A 27,077-nucleotide genomic window follows, 5' to 3' on the forward strand; every position below is an offset into this window, starting at 1 on the left:
AATTCAGAAAAAGAAGTCAAATACAGTTGATCTTCATTATTTGCAGACTCCCTATTTACAAATTCGCCTATTCACTAAAATTTATCTGTAACCCCAAAATAATACTCACGGTGCTCTGTGGACATATGCAGAGCAGCCAAAAATTCGAGTCACCTGAAGCGCATGTTCCCAGCTGAAGCTGAACATGGCAATGCTCTGCCTTCTTGTTTCAGCTCACACAAGTGCCCTTGTGTGGTCTATTTAGTGCCAGTTTTTTGCATTTTTGTGCTGTTTCTTGGTGATTTCGCTGTTTAAAAGGGTCCCCAAGCACAGTGCTGAAGCGCTGTGCCTTACAGAGGAAATACATGTAGTAGATAAGCTTCACTCAGGCATGAGTTACACGCTGCTGGCCGTGAGTTCAATTAATGAATCAACAACATATATTAAATAAGGTGTCTTTAAACACACACACTCATAGGACAAGGTTATGTACTGATCCGTTGACGAATGTGATGACCACAGGCTTGCAGGCACCTAACCTTGTGTTTCCCCTCGGAGCCTAGATTCAGTATTCACACAACTTTCTGGAACATAACTACGGCAAATAATGAGACTCAAGTGGACACTAGTGCCCAGAGAGATACAGAGCATCAGGCGGCTCTCTGGGGCAATACCTGAAAACTCAAGCTGCATGAAAGCGCTTTGATTCATCTGGGCAGCTCCCTGCTCCTGGTGCAGCAGAGTCACGGTCCCTCGCTGTAGCTGTAAGTTCAGTTTGGCAAAGACATGGTCTCGCTTTGTGTACGTGTTCATACAAGAGGCGTCTGCAGTGGGATCAAAAAACTCCTCGGAGCCTAAATGTGAGGAAGAAAAGACTTTAAGAAAACACATGGGAAAATTTAAAAAGCACTGATCACAGTCATTATGACATTACTTAACTATCTTCCCCTTTTAGGGAAGAACTCCAAAGTCATGGGTGACTGTTTTATTCACCAATGTGAAACGACCCTGTTTTATAAGGGCCCTGATCAACTTACTGTCAAATGAGGGACGATGCCAAATTCATGATAAAGTACAGTATAAGGCAGCACTGCCCAATGCAGTGCACTGTCCTACACTGCACTGTCCTACACAGTGGCCACTAACCACAAGTGGCTTTGAGCACTGTGGCTCATGTGGCAAGTCAACTGAGGAAGTGAATTTTTTATTTTAGTTTAATAAATTTAAAAAGCCATTTGTGACTACAGCTACCATACTGGACAGCCTGGGTGTAAAGGGTGGCTCCGGATTGGTATTCAAGCCTCAGAGTTTAGAACTTTTGAACTTGTTCAGATTTAATTCTCTTACAATCACTGCCACTCAGATCGATCTGAAACTATATTAATATTCAAATTCAGTAATGGGAGTTACAAACAAGTATCTCTTGAAACTTCCTCTCTCTGACTCCATGAACATGAGACAAACTGTTACTAATGTCTTTTTTTTTTTTGGGCTGTGTTGGGTCTCCGTTGCTGTGCACAGGCTTTCTCTAGTTGCAGTAAGCGGGGGCTACTCTTCGTTGTAGTGCACAGGTTTCTCACTGAGGTGGCTTCTCTTTGTTGTGGAGCACAGGCTCTAGGCATGCAGGCTTCAGTAGTTGCAGCATGCAGGCTTCAGTAGCTGCGGCACGTGGGCTCTGGAGTGCAGGCTCAGTAGTCGTGGTGCATGGGCTTAGCTGCTCAGCGGCATGTGGGATCTTCCAGGACCAGGGATCGAACCCGTGTCTCCTGCCCTGGCAGGTGGACTTTTAACCACTGCACTACCAGGGAAGTCCTTCTACTTTTTTTTCTATTTGAAATATACCATGGGCCATTTCACAAATAACAGATGAATTATGAACCAAGGGTCTCCTTTCACTATAGCCAAGAAGGGCAAGTAAAGGCCAGGCCTGCCTTACCCAGGATCTCCTCAGGAGTCCAGTGTTCGTGCTGCTCCGCAGTCAGGCCCTCGACTGGTTTCCCTTCAGGGCTCTGCTGCCCATACCAGCCGCCCCAGCCAGGAAACCAGGACTGAAGGTACTGCAGCATCCCGCTGCCTCCACTGGGTTCTGGGTCTCCAGGAGACTCTCCCGGAGAATACAGCTGAGGCTCTCGTAAGCTCTGTGTCAATCAAAAATGAGCACGTATGAGTACTCGAAGACAGAAACAGGAAGTGATACACCGCTGCTTATTCTCTGTCTGCCCACAGAGGCACTCAGAGCCTACTGGGTCAGAACGCATCTTCTCACAGAGGATTTCCTACCTCTGCCAGTTCTTCCTGTTTGTGAAATCGTTCATGAACCAGTTCACGCAAAACCTTCAATTCCTCAAAGCTCTGTTCCTCTTCAATCCGACACACTTCCTCCTGTTTGGGTGAAAACAAACAAAACAGGTATTATAGCTCCAGAGAAAACGGGACACCTTCACGAACTAGTCCAGTACTGTGAAGGAACCCAACTGGCCTCCAATGTTTCCCAACATTTCGAAGGCCAAGAAACAATGAAGATAAACAGTTAATTCCATAATTGCTATGTTTCTGGTTTAAAAAGCTTTTCCATATAACGCTAATAGATTCTACCTGGTCTCTGAGATGAGACTAATGGTAAGTACGGAGGGAGCAGACACAGTACTGAGTTGAAAATGGGAAATGAAGAACATGTGCTGCCAGAGTATCCCATCTTTGCACAGCAATGGCGGTTTACAAAGTGCCTTCACATGCGTTACCTCAGTAGATTCAAGTTGGTGGCCAGTTATCATTCTTCCCACTTCAGATGAGGAAACTGAGGACCAGGTTTACAGAGTACATGTGTAGGCCTCCAGCTCCTTTATGTTTCATATGGGACATTACCAAGGAAGTGGACATTTTCATTTGTTTCATGTTAATTAGGAAAGAACAGTGGTGGCCAGCTACATGCAAAGATGCAAAAGAAAGCAGAGGTAGCTATCCTAAGCTGTTTCTTATACGCTATGATTAAGAAAGGATATTATAGGGCTTCCCTGGTGGCGCAGTGGTTGAGAGTCCGCCTGCCGATACAGGGGACGCGGGTTCGTGCCCCGATCCGGGAAGATCCCACATGCCGCGGAGCGGCTGGGCCCGTGAGCCATGGCTGCTGAGCCTGCGCGTCCGGAGCCTGTGCTCCGCAACGGGAGAGGCCACAACAGTGAGAGGCCCGTGTACCACAAATAAATTAATTAATTAATTTTTAAAAAAAAGAAAGGATATTGTATGTGTTTACTTGCTCACCTCAGTTGTAATTTAGATTTTTCTCTCCCTCCGTGTCTTTGCCTGTGCCTTTAAGAAAACCATCCAAAACAAAAGGTCTGGTTTATTCCATCCTTTTCATAAGGTTGCTATGTCAGTAACCATGCCTGACACTGGTGAAAAAAGCACTAGCAAACTGAGTGGGTCATGCCCGGGGTGCGGCAGAAGAGGTGAAAACACTCAGGGGTTCAGCACCGCCACTGGTTACCGCAGTGGGGTGCTCTCATAGGCTGAATGTGTCCCCCCAAAATTCGTATGTTGAAGTCCTAACCCCCAGTGTGATGGGATTTGAAGGTGGGGCCCATGGGAGGTGAACAGGTTTAGATGAGGGGATGAGGATGGAACCATCATGATGGGATTTGTTGCCTTATAAGAAGGGGAAGGCAGACACGTCTCTCTCTACCCAGGAAAGGCCAAGTGAGCACACAGTGAGAAGGCGGCTGCCCACAAGCCAGGAGGTTGGTCTTCCCCAAGAACCGAATCTGCCAGCACCTTGATCATGGACTTTTCAAGCCTCCAGAATTGTTAAGAAATAAATGTCTATTGTTTAAGCCCCTCAGTCTGTGGCATGTTGTTATAGCAGCCCAAGCTAAGACAGGTGCTAAAGGGAAGCTTAGAAGGATTTACTAAAGAAAGAGTGAATTAAGAGATAGTACGCAAGCCAAAATACCCGAAACAGTCTAAACTGCTATTATAAAAACTGATGCTCACAAAACTGAAACAAATCAAGGAGGAAACGCTCCCTACAGCCTTCCCCCAGGAGACAGAGGCAGACAGACTAGAGCCGGGAGGGAGCTTCACACCAGGGCTCCAGGACTGCTGGTTCTAAGGGTCTCTGGTCCTGCAGGTAGCTAAAACAGAAGCTTGCCTTCACCCCTACTTCACACCCTCGGCCTAGCCTCTACCTCCAAAACCCCAAGGTCAATCAAGTCGATTGGGATTAGGGAAAATGTGGGCCAAAGTCTACAGATTAGTTATAGACTTTGTAGAAAAAGAATTAGGATCGGATGTTGAAGAGACCTGAGTGACTAGATGGAATGTCTCTCTGGGCCCCACACAGAGAGCTGGGGGGGCGGGGAGTGGGTAGGCCTAGCAGGACCACGGCCCCTTTATCTTCCTCCCACCCCATGGCCTGGCTCTCCTCAAGCAACAGAAGGTGGAAGATGCTTCCTGCCAAGGCAAAGCTGGGCCTTCAAGAAGCTCTCACCCTAATAAGACTGACTTTATCCTGTAAAACTATGATCCCGAACAAAGGCTTTATTTCTTCACAGGTTCCCTTTTCTTCAGCCTTTGAGAGACATCCTTACCCTCTGATTGGAGACGAGAAATAAGAGACAACAGCCTCCTCACCTTGTCATCTGCAGACAGCAAGCCTCCTTTCAACTTGGTAAAGTACTTGTCAGTGTAGGCCACGGCATCGCGGGCCCGACGCAACAGGAAGTCCCACGTGCAGCGCGCCCTCTGCTCCCGGATCTCATGCAGGTTGGCGTTCAAAGCAAAGTACCACCACTCTCGGCAGCTGAAACAGTTCATAACCATCTAGTTACGTACAATAAAAACGATGAAAACGCTATTGACCCAGAGCAATCCACAACACACCACTCCCCTTCTGAGACATCTCTTCTCTTGTCAGCCATCTGTTTATGCCTCAAACTCAAATAATATTAGGCTAACCTCAACATATGGGGAAAGTTAATCTACTGGATCCTCAGTTTATGCACCGATTATAATACATTACTCAATTGGTCTGAATCACCCATAACATCAGCCCCTACCACAGAAAATCAAGTGGTGGCTATACAGTAAACACCATCGTAAGATAATCAGCAAGGATTTGACTATGAAAGATTTTAAATGGAATATTTCAAGGAAGACTGGAAATACACAGCATGTAAAAAAAGTTTTAATATATTGACTCGTCAAGTTTAGCACATCTACATAAAAAAGATTTATTTTTGCTATAGATGTTATCAAGTGTACTATATAAATGCTGACCAAACAACTTAGGAGAAAAGACACAGGGAAGTAGGTTCAAGAGTGCTGCAAAGTATTTACCACCCAATCAGAGCCCACCAGAGCAACGCCAGTCTCCTTACTAAATGAGGCTGAGAGGACCTTCTGAATTCCACTACACTCGACCTAAGAGTAAACCCGCGACACCAAAGAGATCTACAGATGCATGTCAATGATGATAAACAATAGAAATGGCATTTTAAAGCCCAGAAAAGTCGACTGTACTTTGATCTCCAACCATGTGTAAAAGATAGTGAGGCATATTTCTGATCTAGGTACAAAAGAAGAACATGCTAGAAAATGCATTTCAGACACAACACTTAACTGACAAGCCTTACTTCTCAGATACGGCCACTTTGGGTTTCCATTTTCGGAACTTCAACTGCCTCTCCTTTCGTTCCAGCTCCTTGAGGAATTCCATGATTTGCCGGTATTGCAACTTTTTATTAGAGGTTAAGAGACACTAGGTTAGAATTGGTTTGTTTCTTTTGCTCAGTTAAGACATATACATCACAGGAACAAGTCACATTAGTTAACCCACTGAGCTGAAATCCACTGCAAACTGCAAGACTAAACTCCAGCACCAAGTGTCAACGTCTCTCTGAACAGTCAGTAAAGTACGTAAATGTACTGTCTCTCTTGTACTCTTGTTCAGCACTTAAAATATCAAATCAAAACTAACCTGAGACCCACCCAATCCGACTGTATAAAGACAGTGGGCTCTGCAACCAGCACAGCCTGGTCTCATGCACACTTCTTTTCCCACGAGGGGACCTCGAAGTATCCAGACCCTTCTATCAACACGCCTCCTTCACCCCAGTTACCAGTCCGATAGTTCAGGGAGAAACAGGGAACCTGAGAGAGTTTCAAGGGAATGGTCTCCAGATGAATATCACATTCAATACGGGGAGTGTGCCGAGACCTCAGAGGCTCTTTAGAGCAGTTTCTCTTCAGAAGAGCAGACGCGCACACAGGCTCCAAGATGTAGTGATGATTTCGACTCTCCTTGCTCTTGTCCATGGCCTCCTGAGTGTCACAAGAATGGCTGTCATTATAGCAAATGTTTTCAGGATCAAGTCACCTGTTGGAATGTTGTCTAATCTACAGCATATTATATCAGAATCCAAAAGCACGATAAAACTGGGAATCTAAAGCTCTCTAGCATTTTAAAATTTTTATTTATATTTCTTACAGGTAATACGTTAGGTAATACATTCACATGGTTTAAAATTTAAAAGGAAAAAAAAGTGCAACCTCTCCTTCCTACTCCCATCCTCCAGCCACCCAGTTACCCTACTCACAGGCAACCAATGACACCAGTTTCTTCTGTACTCCACCAGAAGCATTCTGTACATAGTCAGCCAAATGCTAATTTTCTGGTTTTTTAAACCATTCTTACACAAATGGCATATATGCTCTTTTATCTTGGTTTTTTAAACTTAATACTGTATCTTAGAGCCTATTATGTATTCATCATAAAAATCTTTGCCTTTATTTTTATAGTTGCATACTCGTCTACTGTATGGATGCACAGTATTTATTTAATCAAATTAGCAAAACAAAAACCATTCTGCACAATAGCATGCAAGCCAAAGATAATGGTGGTTGAGGGAAATATGAGTCCTTTTTCTCCATTTCACTTAAACCACCTACAATTTCTTTACAAAAAGATTAAACTGAGTTTTTTTAAATATCCTTCACGAACAGTAATACTTTATATCCAATGATTTATAATGACTTTCTGAGTATTTCTTAAAGGAATGCCACCGAAGGTGAAATTTCAACATAAAATGTTGTAAGAAAGCTCTTCTTTAAGAACCAGATCTGGTGCTTTATTCATTAAAAATTGGATGCTTAGTACACTGGTGGCTAAGAGAGTGGAGAATGCTAATATGTTAAGTGCATGCAATGGAATACCATGTAATAGTCAGAAGCAATGAATCAGAAGTATAAGTAGCAATACTGATCAATCTTAAAAACAGAGATTTAAGTGAAAAAAAGCAAACAAAGAAATCAATAATACACTATAAATGTAAAACATACACAAATCCCTATATATTGTTCAGAGTTACAGACATAGCAAGTACCTCAAGCATACATACTCAAGAGTGAATGCCTATGCAGGGAGAGGGCGTGGGAATGGGAACAGAGACGCAGAGAACAAAACCTTATGTGGCAGCGATACTACACCACTTTACTGCCGTGCTGTGTTATAACAAAGCCCTGCCACAATCATACCTGTAACTCCACCTGAGGCAAATCCCCCAGTAAAGTGCAATCGACATCCCAATAGATGCTAAACTCTGCCACATCTAACTGCTTTTTCCGCATTAATTTCTGTACCTGAGGGGAAGACAGGGAAGAAAACAAGATGATTCTTTATTCACAAATTTATCCATTCATTCAACAGGCCATTTGTGAAGAATCATGCACCGGGTGCTTTGCATGGTGCTGAGGATACAAAACTGAATGAAAACATGGTTACAGAGTTCAGAATCTAACTAACTGGAAATACAAACATGCAAATAATTTTAATTAAGCAGAGGGAAGCAGAGGAAGAATATATGAGATGCCACGAGCAAACAAAGAGAAAATGTCACTGTGCAGATGAATATCAAAAGATGTGTACGTTTCAGACAAAGGGTGGGAGGGAGGGACTGGGACACATTTCAAGGAGTGGGGCCAACGACACCAAAGGCCTGACAGCTGCAGAGGACGGCGAGCACATCTGTGTAACTGCAGCACTGTGCTCAGGGATGGGGCAGTATCGGCTCACGTGTGTGGACACACATTTCAAGTGAGGAGCTAGTTAAGTGTTGAGAAAAGCAGGTTGGAACGTTACTAGGTGTACTAGGTTGAATAGTACCCCCCGCACTCCCCAAAATTCAGGTCGTCCCAGAACCTGTGAATGAGACCTTACTTGGAAATAGGGTCTTTGCAGATGTAATCAAATTAAAATGAGGTCATACTGGATTGGGGTGGGCCCTAATCTAATCACTGGTGTCCTTATAAGAAGAGAAAACAGACACATGGGGAAGAAGGCCATACGAAGATGGAGGCGGAGACTGGAGTGATGTATCCACAAGCCAAGGAACACCAAGGCATCCGCCGGAAGCAAGGAGACAGGCATGGGACAGGCTCTCCCTCAGAGCCTCCGGGGCAAACCAACCCTACCAACACCTTGATTTTGGACTCAGGCCTCCAGAACTAAGGAAAATAAATCTCTGTTGTTTTAAGCCACCTAGTTTGTGGTGATTTATTATCATAGCCCTAGGAAACAAATACAATAAGAAGTTTGTCATATTAAGGAGTTTGGATGTCATACTTGAAGGGACTTGGAGCCACTGAGGGTTTTGATGCAGGCATGCACACCAGGACCCGGTATGGATTTTAGAAACAGGACTCTAGCAACAGTGCAAAGTGGAGCTTCCCCCTGCGGAGTCATGGGTGTGTCAAGATAATGAGCAAGTTTATAGGATCGAGTTACATTTTAGGAATACAGCGACCCTTGAACAACATGGGAGTTAGGGGCGCCAACCCTCCGCGAAGTGGAAAATCCACGTATAACTTTATAGTCAGCCCTCCGTATTCGAGGTACTACATCCAAGGATCATGTAATACTGTGGTATGTATTTAGTGAAAGAAATCTGCGTCTAAGTGGACCTGCACAGTTCAAACCCATGTTGTTCAAGGGTCCACTGTATTTGGTTACTCTGAGCTAAGCACCTCCAGCCCCAAGCAGCCACATCCATTTGCCCCAGTGTCCTGTACAAATACCATGATCTTTCTCTGTGTGCCGTGACGTGGGAAAGGTTGAGAAGCGCTGGCACAGAACGAATCAAGAGCCTAGGATGGAAGCAAGGAGGTCACGGAAGTCAGGATTTTATTGAGCAAAAGGCAGAAGCTGGCAGGATCCTGAACTCAGACAGTCGCAGTGAGGATAAGCCTAAGAGTCACATTTGAGACATTTTACGGGAAAAACTGGCAGGACGTTGTGACCAAATGGATATGGAAACTGAGGAATAAGAAGTGAAGGGATGAGCACAGGCTTCTAGGGACTAGCGTCATAGGTAAGAACACGTGCTCTGAAGCAGGGTTGGCAAACCTGTTCTGTAAAGGGCCAGAGAGCAAATATTTAGGCTTTGGGGGCCACTCGTTCTCTGCTGCAGCTACTCAGCTCTGCCACTGCAGCACAAAAGCAGCCTTAACAACATGTAAATGAACGGGCGTGGCAGTGATCCACGAAATCTTAATTTACAAAAATAGGCGGGGCAGATTTGGCCCCCAGGCCACAGTTTGCCAACCCCTGATCTACAGCCGGTGCACCTGAGTTCTAGACCCGACCCCCACCACTCACTCATCCTTCTGCTCCTCATGTCCTCGGCTGTAGTGCAAGGATAACAGTGGTGATTACTGGGAATTCAATGAGATAAGTCATGTGAAGCACTCAGAGCAGTGTCTGGCACATAAAAGGGCTCTAACGATGTCAGCTTTCATATGAGTGTTTGTAACATTCAGTAACATGTTAGAGAATGAAGGAAAACAGTCGGTTTCAGGGGAGTGAAATGGGCAGGTGGAATATAATGGGATCATTTTGATTATAAGGAGCCTAAATACCACAGAGGCATCCCACAGGTAGTTAGAGACCTTGAATCTGAAGGTCAGAAGAGGGGTGGAGAATGGCCCTTCGAGATGCGGGCGCCATCAGCAAATATTCCCAGGCGGCTGCTGAAACTATGAAACAGAATGAGCGTACCCCGAGAGTGCATGTAATGTAAGAAGAAAATCAAAGATAAGATCCTTTCTGGACCTCAGTTTCTTCGTGTACAAAATGTGCCAATGTCTAATGGATGAATTAAATAAGAACAGGTCAGAAGAAATTAACTGTTTCCCTATTTCAGCAAATGAGACAAGAGACATCCACACCCTCCAAAGAACATGGAGAAGAAGATTGTGATCTCATTTACCTAACACAAAAGGACACAAGGCAGAGCCCTAAATGCTCCAGACCGAGTGCTTTCTTCCCAGGTTACAGTCGTTATTTCATACTCACAGGCTCGTTCACAGCATTCTGCATGGACACATTCTTAATGCAGACGCCAAACGCAAAAGGATGGGAAGGATTGGTAATACCATCTTCAAAGCGCAAATGGACATCTTGAATTTTTAACTGCAGCAGGGGAAAAAAACACATTTAGACAACTGCTGCAGGTTGTTGCACAACAGACAACTGTTGCACATTTAGACATTCAGCTGCAGGCTGAATACCACAGGCAGGAGTTTACTTAAGTAAACCACAGCAGGCCTTTTACACAAACGCATAGCTTATGTCACAAACACACCCGATAATCTAAGTTCCTCAGAGATTTATAATCACAAACTGGACATGAATGACACTTCTTTGTGATCAGTGCCTTCTCAAGAAGAGAATTACAATACTTTCATCAAATCGTTTCAGAAAACACCTTAAACACTGAAATAAAGTAGTGCCATTGTATCTAGATAACTGGCCCTCCCTCTCTTATGATATCTTAATCTTGCCTCTGTGTCCTCAAACCTGGACACAGGAACACCAGCAGGGCATCTCCATTTTGACCTTATTTATTTCCCCTTGCCCTTACAGTGGGGCTACAGAAAAAGGTCTCTGCTTCAATGATTTAAAAAATAGTAACAGAGGGCTTCCCTAGTGGCACAGTGGTTGAGAGTCCGCCTGCCGATGCAGGGGACGTGGGTTCGTGCCCCGGTCTGGGAAGATCCCACGTGCCGCGGAGCGGCTGGGCCCGTGAGCCATGGCCGCTGAGCCTGCGCGTCCGGAGCCTGTGCTCCGCAACGGGAGAGGCCACAGCAGTGAGAGTCCCGCGTACCGCAAAAATAATAATAATAATAATAATAATAATAATAACAGAAAGTGAAAAGACAACCCATAGAATGCGAGAAAATATTTGCAAATCATATATCTGATGATAAGGGACTAAAATCCAGGATATATAAAGAACTCTTACAACTCAATAGTTAAAAATAAATAAATACATTTTTTAAATGGACATGGGATTTGGACAGACATTTCTCCAAAAGATATACAAATGGCCAATAAGCACATGAAAAGATGCTCAACAACATTAACCATTAAGGAAACGCAAATCAAAACCACACTGAGATTTCAGTTCATACCCACTAATATGGCCATTATTAAAAGACAGACAATAACAAATACTAATCAGGATGTGGAAAAATTGAAATGTTCACACATTACTGGTGAAACTGTAAAACAGTTCCTCAAAAAATTTAATATATAGTTACCATATGACTCAACAATTCCACTCTTAGGCATATACTCAAGAGAACTGAAAACATACGTTCACACAAAACCATACACTTGACTGTTTATAGCAGCAATATTCCTTAGAGCCAAAAAGTGGAAACAACCCAAATGTCCACCAACTGACAAACGGATAAACAAAATGTGGTCTATCCTGAGAACTGCAAAAACTCTAGGTATGAGCACTCCATTCAAACGCCTACCCTAAGAGACCTGACCAAATTTTAACGCAGGCTTCTAGCAGCCTAAGGCTGAGTCCCCAGGACATTCCATCCCCTTACTGAGTTCCCATCTAGAAAAGCTCAGGGCTGTGTGTTCTAGCCGATGCCTGACAAGAGCACACGCGACACCCTTCTTAGAGCATTTACCAAAAAGGGCTTCCAACTGCGAACCCTTTCTCTGTCCCTATGCGATGTGTCTCCTACAACTCAAGGACCTAAAAGCCACTCCCTGGAAATGGAATCCTCAGGAAGGACGGGGCCTCCGTCTCCCCTCTCTCTGGGAGGACAGAAGCCCAGCTAGCAGGCACAGCTGGCCTAATCATACCTACACTGACCAAACCTTTGTAATTTTTCACCTGAGCCCTCTCCCCACCCCCCCACCCCCGCCCCTATTCTCCCTTCACAAGGCCTGGTCACCTCTGTACAAACTGGGATGGAGTTCTGCTCCTTCCCCTACTGTCAGAAGTCACTGAATAAAGTCTGTTTTCACCACTTTAACGTCACTCCAGCTTTTTTTATCTTTGGCAATCCATCCAATGGAATATATTATTCAGTCATAAAAAGAGTAAAGTCCTGATACATGCCACAACAAGGATGAACCTTGAAAGCATTATGCTAAAAGGCCAGTACAGCCCCACTGATGTGAAATGTCCAGACTAGGCAAATCCACAAAGTAGATTAGTGGTTGTAGGGGGCTGGAGGGAGAGGGGAATTGGAAGTGGCTACTAGCTGGGTATGATGAAAATGTTCTGGAATTAGACAGTGGTGATCGATGCCCAACTTTGTAAATATACCAAAAACACTAGACTGTACACTTTAAATGTGTGGACTTTATGGTATGTGAACTAAATCTCAATAAAGCTATTATTAAAAATAAAATAAAAATAATGAGGAATTTTTTTAAAAATCAATGACAGCTAAAATAAATAAATAACTGCCTGGAAAAGAATTCAAAGCAGTCACCTCAAATGTACTGATCTTTTCCCCCAATGTTATCAAAGCTATGAATCCAGCAACCTCAGGCTGTATTTTGGGGGGAAGTGGGACACCTTAAAAACATGGGGCCTGTGTCACTTTGGTTCTGCAAGAAAACCCTGGAGGTAATTAAGTATGGGCTAACACTTACGACACACTGAAAATTAGTGTGAACCCTGCTCTAGTTTTTGAGGACAAACAAAACAATAATTAAAGCAGAAAACAGGGCCAACAGCCCTAGCACTGAAACTCATCAAACTGCCTCCAGACACATCAGTGAGAGTAAATATCTTACTGGGCTGTTCACAGTGCACTACAGAATCAACTGGAAACCACATCCAACCCCTCTCATTGTACAGATGAAGAAACTGAGACTAAGAGATTAAGTGATTTAGTCATGAAGACTCAGGTGACCTGGCTTCTTGGAAGGTAAATCCTTCAGCAAGTAGGGTTCCAATATTCGAAAAGAAAATGAAGTGAAATGTCAATGAAATGAAAACTCCTACTCACACTAACTGAAGCAAGAAAAACCTGTGTCTGCCCAGAGCTGGACTCGCTTGTCAGGTTTTCCCTCTGGCACTGCCTATGAAAAGGCACACATGAGCAATCAGTGCTCTCTGCAGACACCCTGTTATCAGTTAAACGCACAGGAAACAGCAACCACGGACGTGAAATGCACTTAAGCCTGAGCGATCCCTTCTGTGTTCATACTTTATAAAAGCCATTAGGACTTACTTCAATATTCTCCACAATTCTCGTAACTACGGAGGCAGTAACTGAATACCAGTAGGACTCCCCTTTCTGCTGGCGTTCGTTCTACAAAGGAAAGAGCCGGTGTTAGCAGAATCTAGTGCTTTGCTCATTTCAAGTCTCACCACCACCGCTCTCATGGACAAAAGGATTTCTGCCTTGCCTTCCACTTTTCCTCCAGGGCTTGAAGGAGAGCTTTCTTGCGTTCCCTTTCCAACAGCTTCTCCTTTTCATCATTGAAATCCTGTATTTTTTCAGGGGCTCCAATTAAGTGAAGGCTGGAGATGGAGATCACCCAAGGGTCCACATGGGGGCGATAGAAGGGAATCTGAAGGGTTACCTTCCCAATTAAGCCTGCGAAAAGGAAAGTCTTGTTAACTGTCTGCACACATTTTTAAATTCTATTTTTCTGTATTCTAGTTTTCTTTAAGGAGTATTATTACCATTTACTTTTTAAGAAAACAAGCAGCAAGTTTTCGTACATGTGAAACAAACATTAGTGGGCTGAGATCTGTAAGAACGAGGCATAATAAAGCAGAAGATAGAAAAAGGTCAGTGTAACTTTTTCACATCTAATGCAACATCTCCCTCTGGAAACTACCTCTTCCCCAACAGGACTACATCGTAAACTTCCCTGGGGTGTCTTTTCTTCCCATGGCACCTGTACTAGCCCGTGGGCACACACTCATCTCTTGTTCATTATTAATTAGCTGGTTGATAGGTACTTATTGGGAGTTATCAGACTCAGCAACATGTCCAATCTTGAACACAGCAACCGAAACATAGGTCACGGTGCAGTGGTACTCTATCGAGAAAGAATTCCGATTCTTCATGAGAACTCGGGCTGATGGGAAAGCTAAATGGCCTGGGAGAATTGTGACACTTATTTCCCAAGTTCTACCATTTCTCAAAGATCCACACAGCCCAACTAACCGTCTACCTCTGAAAGCAACACATGTTATCAGACTGTTATCATTACTGTCTAAGATCTAGAATTCGAGCAGGATCGATCTGTTATATTTAAGATAACAGAGTATCATTAACACCAAATGATCAACTGTGTAATCCAGTAACAGATGCAGAAATCTTACAACAAATAATGAAAAAATATTTTAATTTTGACTTTAGAAAAATGAAAGTAAGTTTTTTACATTTAATAAAATTTATATTATAACTGAAACCATACACCAATTTTCATAACAAAGAATTTTAACAATAATTAGTGTACAGCTGCAATTCTAACCTAAATTAATTGGGAGGACACTTATATGACAGCAAAATATAACTTCTGTTACATTTTATTTTTGCAGAACAAGCATAAAAAGGGTCACTTTTGCCAAAATATTAGAAAACATCAATTTTCCCTAAGAGCCTCTCTTAATCCTTTGATAGTCAAATAAGAACTCTCTTGAAAGTATCCACCGTTTTATCATTCTTGAGAGTTTCTTTCAGATTCTAACTTGTCAGTGCCTTTGCTTATGATTCTGGTAGTCCACCTATGACTTGAATTGACTTCAAGAAAGCCTAAATCTCTTGCAAGATTTCTATTTTATTTCACCTAGCAACTGATTTGCATTGTACTTGCACTTTATTGTAATGTAAGTACCCTCAAAATAAGGGAAAGACTGATATCAACAGGCTTGTTCAATGACGAGCAGTGTCTAAAGAGGGACTAATTTTATGAGTGGTCACTTAATAGAGAATATTTTTATTCTGTGATAATTCTTGTTTCCTTACCAAATCCAGTAACTGCAAAACTCCGATAATAATTGCAAACATCGACTGAGTGTGCCGGGCACTGTTCTAGTCATTTTAATGCATTAACTCAGGTATTCCTCTCAACAAACCTATGATACAGGTACTAGTATTATCCCATCCTAAGATGAGGATGCACACACAGACCACAGAGTGGTCAGGGAACCTCCCCAAGGTCACACAGCCAGAAAATGGCAGATATGGAATAGAAACCCAAGCATACTGTTCCAGAGCCCACCTTTCATTCAATAGAGTAAACTGTCTCTTAGTAATATGAATTCTCTGAAAATAAGAACCCCCTGTATCTAGGATGGAAATTCTCAGACTTTAGTAAACATAAGAATTACCTGGAGTGCTTATTAAAGATGCAGGTTCAACAACACTCCCTCAGAGACTCTGATTTCAGTAAGTCTGGGGGCCACCTGACCTCCCCACCACCACCCCCAAGATCGCCCTGATACTAGCGGCCTAGAGACTACACTTGAAGACTGATCTAAACTCTACCCTTCCTACCCTGCCTCTTCCTGGTCCAAGAGAGCCAAACTCAAGGGCTCTCAGTTTTCACATCCCAATAGATAAAAGGCTCAAAACTGCCTCCCGCCCCCTTTTTCCGCATACCAGCTTTGACTTCAAATGGTAATTCCAGTTCTTTCAAGGCATCTTTCTTTAAAGGCAAGTTTTCTAATTCAACAGCACCTAAAAAATAAAAATAACATAACATGTTCATCCAACAAATGCAGCAGTTGCCTGTTGTGTGCAAATCAATGAAGGGTAAAGGGAGAGTTTCACATCTAGGCTCAGGCTATGCCAATGTGCATTCTCTGTACTAATTTCCCGATCAGCCCACTGACATGTAAATAACAGCTGAAGCTTACTGGCAGATGAAGGATTTAGGCAGGGATCTAACTCTAATGAGCCAGATAGTAAATATCTCAGGACTTATAGTGTCTACTGTATATTCTCCTTTTGTTTTGTTTTGTTTTGTTTCTTTACAAGCCTTTAAAAATGGAAAAGCCATTCTCAGCTAGCAGGGGGATCTGGCCAGTTGGCCGGTTTACAGACCCCTAGTTTAGGCTACTATTCCACCAGAGGACCATTAACATCTGAATCACCTAGGATGAAATGCAGGCTCCTGGGTCTGAAACAGAAATTTGCAATTTTTAACAAGCTCTCCTTACCCACCGCCCTCCCCCTCCCACAAAATGGGTGTATTCCATACCACGTCAGAGAGCCCCTGTACAGTTGGTCATCAAGAGGAATTTATACTCTCTCTGCACCCTCACTCGCAGGTGTAATAACCAGTCAGAGAGCAAAGGCATGAACAGGACCACTCCTGAAGGTCCTTTTCAGACCCAGTTTCTATAATTACTTAAATCCAAAAGCACAAGATGTCTCCAAAGCAGACTGAAGGATTAGTCACAAGGGCGCAGCTAGATCTCTCTCTCTCCCAGCTATGGAAATCAACCCTTTACACATACTGGGTTGGCCAAAAAGTGCATTCGGGGTTTTATGGAAAAAAACCCTCCCTGCGCCTAAGGCACTGTGCTGGCCACTGGGAATAAAAACAAAGGCAGGCAGGGTCCTCATCTTCAAAGTGCTGGGGAAACAGTCGTTTTATAAAGTTGTTCATCTGTGCAACACAAGTCAATTTCTGAGTCACTTAAATCTGTCTGAAATGTACTCTCAAGAACAGGGAGTACAGACAACAACCACCCAGCAACCATTAACTGGTAAGAGAACCCAGAAGAAAGGAAAGCAAGTCTTTTCCTCCAAAGACACACTAATACAAGAAACTTAATTATTTTCCCCTTTGAATGATTAAGACTTGTGCGTTACTGGCATCTAAAGAAGTATTCAAAGCTAGCATTTTGGCGGATTCATTGGCAAATGCACCCAACTTATTTTTCAGACTTTTGCAAGAACATCTATTCACATGGGGCTCCACTTACCTTAAGACTAACCAAAAGGAGAAGTTAATAATCCCAGAGAGCCCGGAAACAACCTTATATCCACACTTGGGGAGAAAATGAGCATAACGGGGAAAAAGCATGAGACACATTCCTTATCAGTTGAAGCCGACTTAAAGGGAGGAAAGCATATAACTTCTGAAGAGCAACATTTGCAATCTGAATCATTCGCCCTATTTTTCAATACCCAAATCTGTCACAAAGGCAGAGGGCCCCAGGTTTCCATGGCTGCTGTACAGAGTGGAGAAGTGGAAAGAACTGCAGGCAATCCATGCAATGAAAAATTAAAGAAGCTGAAGCACAGACAGCAAAGGAGGTGGTCTAGAAAGGAGAGGACACACGGGAAAGAATGAGGGGAAATGGCAGCCTATAGCAAGTGAAAAACAAGGGAATCAGGGACTTCCCTGGTGGCCCAGTGGGTAAGACTCCGCGCTCCCAAGGCAGGGGGCCCGGGTTCGATCTCTGGCCAGGGAATTAGATCCCGCATGCATGCTGCAACTAAGAGTCCTCATGCCACAACTAAGAAGTCCACATGCCACAACTGAAAAAAAAAAGATCCCGTGTGCCGCAACTAAGACCCAGCACAGCCAAAAATAAATAAATAAAAATAAATATTTTTTTAAAAAAGGTAATCAGGCAAAACACAGATCAAAGGCTTCCTACTTCCCCACCCACTCATATGTACCCACAACTGGCCCTGCCGGAAAAGGTCCCTCCAAGGGACCAGGCCACAAAGCACCCAGCATAGGTGAGCACCTTATAGATAATAATGTTTGTTGATTTCCAGACAGATAATTTGCAGACTTATTTATGGATGGCTCTCTCATCCAAAAATTCCTCACCTCAGGTTAACAAGAAATCTAGTCACCAGCTGGGGTGAATTTAGAGTAATACCTAATGACTACCCAATCCTCTTCCCTCAGCTCTAGGGACGCCAACCTCATTTAGAGGGCCAACCTGAGGTTCAGAGCTTATTTAAAAAAAAAAAAAAAAAGGAGGGGGAATCTAAATGTATGCATGTATGCCCATGGCCCAGAGTTCAGACTCCTTGACTCAGCACTGGCAGCCGCTATCCTCTGGTCCCAAACCATCCCAAAGACACCCTGCAGGTTTCAGCCTTCTGCCTCTGCTCACACACCTCATTCTGCCTGGAATGTGGTCACCCAGCCTGGGCCATCTATCAAAATCCTGCTAAGACCCACTCAAAGCCACCCCCAGAATAGCTTTCTCAGGGTCCTCCAGACAAGATGAATGGCTCCCCTCCCACTGCATTATGCCTGTATCTCTAGTATAACAACGTAATACATACTGCCTTGTATTACTGTACACTTATCTCTGTCTCCAGGACTGGTTAATGGCTCTCTGAGGGCAGGGATTATAGAGGTGGAGCTGGGATGATGATGATGATGATGATGACGATGACAACGACGTTGTCGATGACGAGGAGGGGGAGGGGGAGGGGGAGGGAGAGGGGAGGGGAGGAGGAGGGGAGGGGAGGAGGAGGGGAGGGGGAGGGGAGGAGGGGGAGGGGAGGAGGGGAGGGGAGGAGGGGGAGGGGAGGAGGGGAGGGGAGGAGGGGGAGGAAGGGGAGGAGGGGGAGGAAGAGGAGGAGGGAGAGGGGGAGGGGAGGGGAGGAGGGGGAAGGGGAGGAGGGGAGGGGAGGAGGGGGGAGGGGAGGAGGGGAGGGGAGGAGGGGGAGGAGGGGAAGATGAGGATGGCTATCATTCAGTGAGATCTTACTGTGTCCCAAGCATTTCATATGCATTTCTTCATTTGATCCTCACAAAAATATGAGGAAATACTATTATTTTCTTCATTTTTGAGATAAGAAAAATGAGGCTTAGAGGACAAGCAGTCTGCTTAAAAATCATAGATCTGGTCAGTGGTAGTACTAGAGTTCATACCAGACCTGTGTGGTCTCTGGCGGCAGGAGGGAGAGGGGGTGAAGAGGAGGCTTCCTAACTTGCTCACAGTCACAAACAGCTGTTACGTGGTGAAACCAGGGTTAGACCCTATGCCTGAGCTCCAAGTATTCCCTACTGTCCCCCCGTTTTGTATCATTCCATAACACAGAGCCTTACCCAAAGCAGGTGCTCAGTGAAAGTCTGTCGAATGACTGAACAAACGAAATGTTATACAAGTGCTACCTCTGTCCTTCCACCACTCATATGCTACTTTGCATTTTTATTGCTTTTAGAATGTGTGCACAATCTACCCTTGAAGTCCAACCAGCTAATCATATGTTGATGATCGTATGATGATGATAACTAACACTCACTGAGGACCAAGAACAGTTCTAAGCTCTCTGAACCTACATTAATGTGTTTAGTTCTTAGAACCTTACCAGACAGTTAATATTACCTCCCACTTGCACAAAGGGAGACTAAAGCAATTTTAATATTTAATTTTCTATTTAATTCTTAGTAGAATTTGAGTAATTTAGTACTAAGGATGTAATGTACAACATGATAAATATAGTTAACATATATGTTATATATGAAAGTTGAGAGTAAATCCTAAGAGTTCTCATCACAAGAAGCAATGTTTTTTCTACTTCTTTAATTTTGTATCTGTAGGAGATGATGGATGTTCACTAAACGTATTGTGATAATCATTTCATGATGTATGTAAGTCAAACCATTATACTGTATACCTTAAACTTACACAGTGCTCTATATCAATTATATCTCAATAAAACTGTCAGAAGAAGAAAAAAGAATTTGAGTAATTTACCCAAGTTACTGGTAAATGGAGGAACTGGGATTCAAACCCAGTCTGGCTACAAAATCCATACCCTTGACCACTATTTCAGTCTCCTTTGCATCTTCCAAAGCATCTGTAAATATCTGCAGACAGACTGAAATAACATTCTTATTCCCATCTAGTACCCTCTGCCCCCAAACACTGCTTAGCTATGTCATCAAGATCAACAAAAAGTGTCAACTCCTTTACAAAGCCATTCTCTCAGTGCATTGCAATGCTCTAAAACTTTTCTGGCCAAGCATCGTGGTGTGCTTTGGAGCCATAAGGACGGAGTACCTAACTGACACAAGTTTTGAAAGAAAAAGCATTTTTCTATTCTGCAGAGAAACACTCCTCAAATTCCACAGGTTCATTAAAAGCCATAGAGAATAATTTTAAGAAGAGATAAGCACAGAAAAGCAGTAGAAAGCTTCAGAGATACACACAGTTATCCTTACAAGATATGTTCTGTCTAAAATTGCTGAGATTAGAAATCTATTATTAGTATAGACTCCATGATTTATCAGGTACCACAAATTTCTATTTATTCATTTCTTTAGCGAAGATCCCTCTTCTGACCATACCACTCTTGAGAAAGCCAGCTCTGTTATTAGCAATGTTGTTGCTAATCACAATGTTGCTCCTTCTAGGCCCTGTTACCTGCCCTGTACAACCTGCTTAGCTTGACGGTGTGTCTGCGAACTTCAGTAAGTGACCAAAGAGGTGAACCTGACACTACTATTGTACTTTGAACACAGCCCTGCCCTGACAATTGGTCACTTTCACTTTCCACTAAGCAGCTCCCTTCTAGGAAAGGGCAGAAGGAAAAGCGGAAGAACAGGAAAGAACCCACTTCTGTTTCCAAAGGAAGGAAGGGAGCGGGGACCGTGCTAGCTCGCCACCGCCTATTGCTGCTGTGATCACTCCACTGGTTTAGGTGGGTCAGAAAACCCCGGAGAATGCTGCTTCTGGGAAGAGAAAACCACTGCACCCTGTGCTCAGACTATACACACATCTGAATCACTGCTAGCCCCGCTAACCTGCCCTGGTCCACCTGCCAAAACTCATACTCCCAGGAAGCCCAGGAGGTTTCCACTATATCTGAGGCCCCGTTTCCACTTTCTATGATTCTACATGTTTGCAAACTGACTTTATCTTCTTTCTCTAGATTTGTTAAAGGGTTCCATTTTGAGTTGAGCAAACAGAACTTAAATTAAAACAAGGAGAAGGAGAAGAAAGCCACTTTCCAATCCCCACATCAAACCACTGGGCTGCATTTACACAGTATAGACCTGTAAAGGCTAAAATGTCTCAAGCTTTAGGTACGTTACTACTCAGCAAGACAAGAACTCAGAAATTCTGTTGGAAGACCCCACAGTAACGTATTTTAAAACTTCTACTGGGTGTCTATTACACACCAGCAGGATAGGAGCTTCAATGGTCACTCCACTTGATCCTTTTAGCAATGCTGTAAAGGTACATTACCCTCTTTTTCTAAAGAAACTGAGGCTCAGAATTTCAGTGACTTGTTCATGTAGCTAACAAGTAACCCAGCAGGATTTGAAGCCAAAGCCAATGCCATTGTCACTACCTCCTGGCTGCCTCCACAAAGATTCATAAAACTAAAAAATTAACTGGGGTAAAGCACAGTCACCAGTAGCATGGTCTTCTTTTTTATTTTCCTTTTAATATTTAACAGTCCCCTAAAATCTACAACAATCCAGCTATATACTTAAGTTACCCTGTAATAATAATCAGTGTCATATGGAAGAACATTATTTCCTTTTACACATATTTAATACAAAGCCATCTGTCCATGGGGGTTTATTATTCTCAATACAACAAAAAGAACATAAAACATAGAAATGCAATCTGCAAAGCATATACTTCACCAAAAAGAGATACATGTACTCACCTTTCAGAAGTGCAACGGACAGCTGATCAGTGTTCAGGTTATTGACATATTTCCCCAGGTAGGTATTGAGAACCCAGGCTACAAGACCTTCCAACATGACTATATCCTCAAGACAAGGTGTTTAAAACTCATGGATTATTCTTTATTTCTCTCTCTCATGGTCACAGAAGAATCTATGAAAGAAAAAAAAAAAAGGAAATGAACAGAAAAACCAGACAGTTTCTCCAAGCTGATATCCTACTCTACCTGCCCTGAAGGTGGCTGGATGCAAAGCACAGATTTAAGAAAAGATGGGGTGACCAATGTTCACTGCACCACTGTTTACAATAGCCAAGACATGGAAGCACCCTAAGTGTCCATCAACAGATGACTGGATAAAGAAGGTGTGGTATATATATATATATATTTATATAATGCAATACTACTCAGCCATAAAAAAAGAAGGAAATATTATTTGTAGCAACATGCATGGACCTAGAGACTATCAAACTAAGTGAAGTCAGACAGAGAAAGACAAATATTATATATCATTTATATGTGAAATCTGAAAAATAATACAAATGAATCTATATACAAACAAGAAACAGACTCACAGACATAGAAAACAAACTTATGGTTACTAAAGGGGGAAGGGGGAGGGATAAATTAGGAGTATGGGATTAACAGACACACTAATATATATAAAATAGATAAGCAACAAGGGTTTACTGCATAACACAGGGAAGAAGATTCAATATTGTATAATAATCTATAAGAGAAAATAATCTGAAATATATATAACTGAATCACTTTGCTGTGTACCTGAAACTACCACAATATTGTAAATCAACTATACTTCAATTTAAAAAAAAAAAAAGAAGAAGAAAGAAAGATGGTATGAAAAGCACTGCAAGATGCCCCCACTAGTAAATGGAGGGCCAAACCAATACATCTTGCATTTTGATGCAGCTGCAAGGGATAGTCACTTATAAATTTACCAAAAATTACCTACAATTCAAAGTTGTGTATCTTTTCAATGTAACTGATCGTTAAACTGCTTGCTTTTGGTGACTGACCTGGGGACTAGACTGTCCTGATCAGAGGTTCTCATCCAGATGTGATATGGCAATGTCTAGAGACATTTTTGAATATCACGACTGGGGGGATTGCTGCTGATACCTTGTGAGAAGAGACCACGGAGGCTGCTAAACTTCCTACAATGCACGAGATAGCCCCCCGCAGCCATGAATTATCCAGCCCCAAATGCCAATAGTACCGAGGTTGAGAAGCCCTGTCCTAGATTAAGGCAAAAAAGGCCTAAGAGATTGCATCAATGAACTTCATACTCTGCACCGATCCTCTTTAAGCCTTCCCGAAATCAATTTTGCAAACCTGTTCATCAGGCTCATTCATAAAATGATACAAATGGAAGGGAGACAACAGTGGTTTACCGTTCTTCTTAACTGTCCTGGAGCTGCATTGCTGGTACCTGGACACCAGACAGTGCTGATACAAGGGACCCCCTTAGTCAGTAACTGCAGACAACAGAAATCCTCTGGTTCCAGCTGCAGTATTTACAGTCAGTGCTGATTTACTCCTGTCATTACAATAACTGCTGTTTATTAGCATTACAAAACAGAGATTATTTTTAGGATTCTGTAAAGTTAACATGAGGGAACTTGAGACACAAAAGTTTAAATGGGTTTCAAGATTGCTCAGCTAGTAGATCCTAGTTAGAACAGTGGGCTCCAAATCTTGCTCTGAGCCAAGCATGTCGGACACCAGCCCACCAAGCCTGACACTCCAGGTTGGCTGTGGCAGGCATCCCACTTGGAACCGGCCCTTTCGGGATCCTTTCCAAGCACTTTGCCCCACCTCCAGTTATTCACCTCAGTGCCAGGAGATACTCTTATCCCAACTGAGAGGCCTCCACCCACCAGAAACCCCAAAACGCAAAGCTCTACAAGAGTTAACCTCCAGGAAAAATCTGTTTTTATTTGTCAATAGTGTCTTGCATTTCCAGAGAAGATTAACTTTTATCTGTCAACAATGACAGTAAAAACATATAAGAAAATAAACAGCATTTGGAAAAATACTAATTTCTTTCCAAAGATCTTTTTTAAAGCTACATTTTTATGTAAAATTAGGAATCTGCTAAAAATTACTGCGTACACTTATTTAAAGAAGAGATTACAAGGACAAATTTCTTAAAATAAGAAATGTTTAACAGCCTGAGTAAAGGAAACACTTCTTTCTATAACTTTAAATGAGTAAACCTACAAAAACAAAACATGAACCTGACTAACCTAGACTTGCTATGTAGAATCCAAACACACTTAAGCAAAGAGCCAAAGTTGGAACACTCTTTACTTTTGAAGTTACTGCCATTGATTCTGGTCCTAAATGCCAACAAACTCTCTCTGGTGCCATCCACAAGTGCTCTCCTTATAAAGGGAAACAACTGTCAGTTTGTACACAAGATCTGGCCCTACCCTACCTCCCCTGAAGGTGGACGAATGCAAAGCACAGATTAAAAGAAGATGGGGTGAGAAACACTATAAAATGCCCTGTGCAGTACATTGAGGCCCAAGCTAGACGGCATCCATTAGCTCTGCTTAGCATCTAGACCAGGTTTGAGGCCACTTCAAGGATTCCGTTAAGGAATCCGGTGTCAGGAAGGGCCGCCAGACTGGCCAGAATCCCAAAGTGTTTTTACACTCTGGTCCATCAGGGTTTCTAGGCCTGGTACTAACCCCACCTGGCCTCCCCTAATCGGTGGGGCAGGTGACACTGGGGATCAGTGCGCAGCCTACCGGTGGGCAGACAGCCGGCCATGACCTTGAGCCAGGCCCCTCCCTCGAGGAGCGGCTGGAGCCCTGGAGCCCTGAGTAGGAAGGGCTGGCAACAGGACGCGGGAGCGGAGGCGGCGGGGCTGAGGGCTGCCGGCCCTGGGAGCTCGGACATCGGAGGCCGGAGAGGGCCGGGGGCCCGGCAGGAAGGAGACTGCCCAGGAGGCGAGGCTCCTCCAGCCCGCCTGCCGCCCCTCTGCCCTCAGAACCCTAAGCCCGGCTCCAGGGGACGGAGAGCCCACCTCCCACATAGAGCCTGAAGGGAACAGAGCCGCGCGTCCCAGCCCCGGAAGGAGGGGCTCGGCCAGGGCGTGACCCCGGGGGGCGAGGGGTAAAGAGAGGTTTGAGGCCTGATGTCCCCACCCCAGAACGTAACCCCAGAAGGCTGGAGAAGGGGATGGTTAAGACCCTCTGGAGCCCTGACTGGAGCCATGTTCTTGGGCATAAGGCAGCGGGGCTCATACCCTGGGCTCCCGCGTGGAGACCGAGGCTCCGGCGGGGGGACGCGGCCTGACACCCCCTCGATCCCAGGGCACCCAGGCTGCCCCGACCCGGGAAAGCGTGCGGGTCCGGCGGGGGTTCAGACCCCCCAGCACACGGACGCCGAAGTCCGGGGAAGCTCAGGACGCCCGAGCATAAGGCTCGGGTGCCCGCAGGGCCTCGGACTCGAGGGTCCCGGTGAGAGCGGGGCGCTCGGGGCCGTCTGGGGCTCAGACACCCCAGGGATCCCCCGAGGAGCTCAGACGGCCGGAGGGCCGGACGCCGGGGTCCCCGGGCTCCCAGCGCAGCGCTCCGCCCGGGCGGGCCGGGGCCTCCAGGTCTGAAGCGGAGCCGGAGCGGCCGACCGCAGGTCCACGCCCGCCCTGCGGCCCCCGGCCCTGCTCGCCCCCCGGCGCCGCCCCGCCTCGGCCCGTACCTGTCGGTGTCCCGGGCCGCCCGTCCCAGCCAGGCACTGCGCGGCGATTCCTCTCCGCCGCTCCTCAATGGCGCTGGCCCGCGGCGCTCAGACCCGCCCCGACCCGACCAATCGAGCGGGCGACGCACCGGCGCCTGGCCAGCCGAGCGCCGAGTCATCGAGGAGGCGCCCCCTGGCGCCCGCGGCCGCTCCTGCAGGGCTGCCCGATCCTCCAGGGCTCGCAGGTGCTGGGGCTGAAGCGGTAGAAAGGCCCAAACAGCCCCCCTCCCCCGCATTTTACAGCGCGGGGGTAAACCGAGTCCGGGGGAAGGATAATATACAGGACATATTGGCTCAGAAGTATTAGAACCCAGAATTCTTCCTTCTACAACGACCCGCCCGCAATCTGTTAAAACATAATTCATACCATGCCACTTGGTTAAAACCTCTTCCGCATTATACTTAAAACCCAGCTCCTCAGAGAGCCGACACCAAGATCCTACTGAATTTGTTCCATTCCCATTTCTGCCACTCTTTCCCGGGCCCACTCTGTCCCAGCATCCTTCAGTTCCTACCCCGGGACTTTTGCATTTGCATCTCTCTACTTAGGATGCTTTTACCCTAACTGCTGTCCAATGGGAATATAATGCAAGCCACATAGTACATTTATTTAGTCGGTACATTTTTTACAGGGAAAAGAAAAAGGTGAAATTAATAATATATTTTATTTAATCCAGTATGTTCTAAATATTATCATCTCAACCTGTAACCAACAGAAAAAAATTATTAATAAGATATTTTGGGGGGGTTTATATTAGTTTTTTAAATCTGGTGTGTATTTTACACTACTGCACATCGTAATACAAACTAGCTACATTTCAAGTGCTCAGTAGACTTGTATGACTACAGGGCAGCTCTGGATAATCATATAGGCCACTCCTTGCTTCAGATATTCCATCTCAGAGAGGATTTCCCTGCTGCACTATCTGATGTCCCCCTCATCCATTACCCTGTTATATTATCTTAACAGAACTTAATGCTGCCTGAGATGAGATTATCTTATTTGTTTATACCTATGTTATCTTTCATCACCCTGAAAGTAGAAATTATACTGACAGCAGAAATTATCTTTTTCACAAATGTTTCCTCAGTACCTAGACGTGGCCTAGCACAGAAAAGGCCCAATGCTATGAAAGAATGAACAAATGAACGCCTCATCTTGGATTATCACCAGAAGGGCAGGAAGAACATCTCAGGCTCATAAAAAGTCAGAAGATGTAGGACACAGGCTGGCAAGGTTGCAAGAGTATCTGTTTACCATGACAGTTATCAGCCCTCATGATGCTAAGCTAATGAAGGTGCTTGTGGGCTGACTCACTCCCAAGCAAGGCCTGAGTTTCTCTGAGGTGGGGGTCAACCCATCAGAATCTCAACACTGG

The 27,077-nt window shown here is 44.4% G+C and overlaps 1 protein-coding gene across 4 annotated transcripts in view; it reads right to left on the reverse strand.

Moving 5' to 3' along the window:
* VPS13D (vacuolar protein sorting 13 homolog D) overlaps positions 1 to 25,748 on the reverse strand; it is a 246,601-nt gene extending 220,853 nt beyond the window's left edge. For 3 of the 4 annotated variants that reach the window (XM_081226396.1, XM_081226395.1, XM_081226398.1), the window contains exons 1-13: positions 25,660 to 25,748; positions 21,916 to 22,088; positions 15,910 to 15,987; positions 13,700 to 13,890; positions 13,522 to 13,602; positions 10,325 to 10,441; positions 7,510 to 7,614; positions 6,127 to 6,297; positions 5,610 to 5,710; positions 4,609 to 4,777; positions 2,260 to 2,361; positions 1,916 to 2,117; positions 654 to 833 (exon numbers count right to left, since the gene is read on the reverse strand). In XM_081226396.1, the coding sequence (XP_081082522.1) occupies positions 654 to 833; positions 1,916 to 2,117; positions 2,260 to 2,361; positions 4,609 to 4,777; positions 5,610 to 5,710; positions 6,127 to 6,297; positions 7,510 to 7,614; positions 10,325 to 10,441; positions 13,522 to 13,602; positions 13,700 to 13,890; positions 15,910 to 15,987; positions 21,916 to 22,012 (1,594 nt within the window). In that variant the 5' untranslated portion in view covers positions 22,013 to 22,088; positions 25,660 to 25,748. Of the gene's footprint in view, positions 1 to 653; positions 834 to 1,915; positions 2,118 to 2,259; positions 2,362 to 4,608; positions 4,778 to 5,609; positions 5,711 to 6,126; positions 6,298 to 7,509; positions 7,615 to 10,324; positions 10,442 to 13,521; positions 13,603 to 13,699; positions 13,891 to 15,909; positions 15,988 to 21,915; positions 22,089 to 25,659 lie in introns of those variants that run through there. The other variant, XM_081226397.1, reaches the window with a different exon arrangement.
* Positions 25,749 to 27,077: the final 1,329 nt, after the last annotated feature.

Source organism: Mesoplodon bidens (assembly GCF_964165515.1).
Source record: "Mesoplodon bidens genome assembly, chromosome: 2".
NCBI classification, from domain to species: Eukaryota; Metazoa; Chordata; class Mammalia; order Artiodactyla; family Ziphiidae; genus Mesoplodon; species Mesoplodon bidens.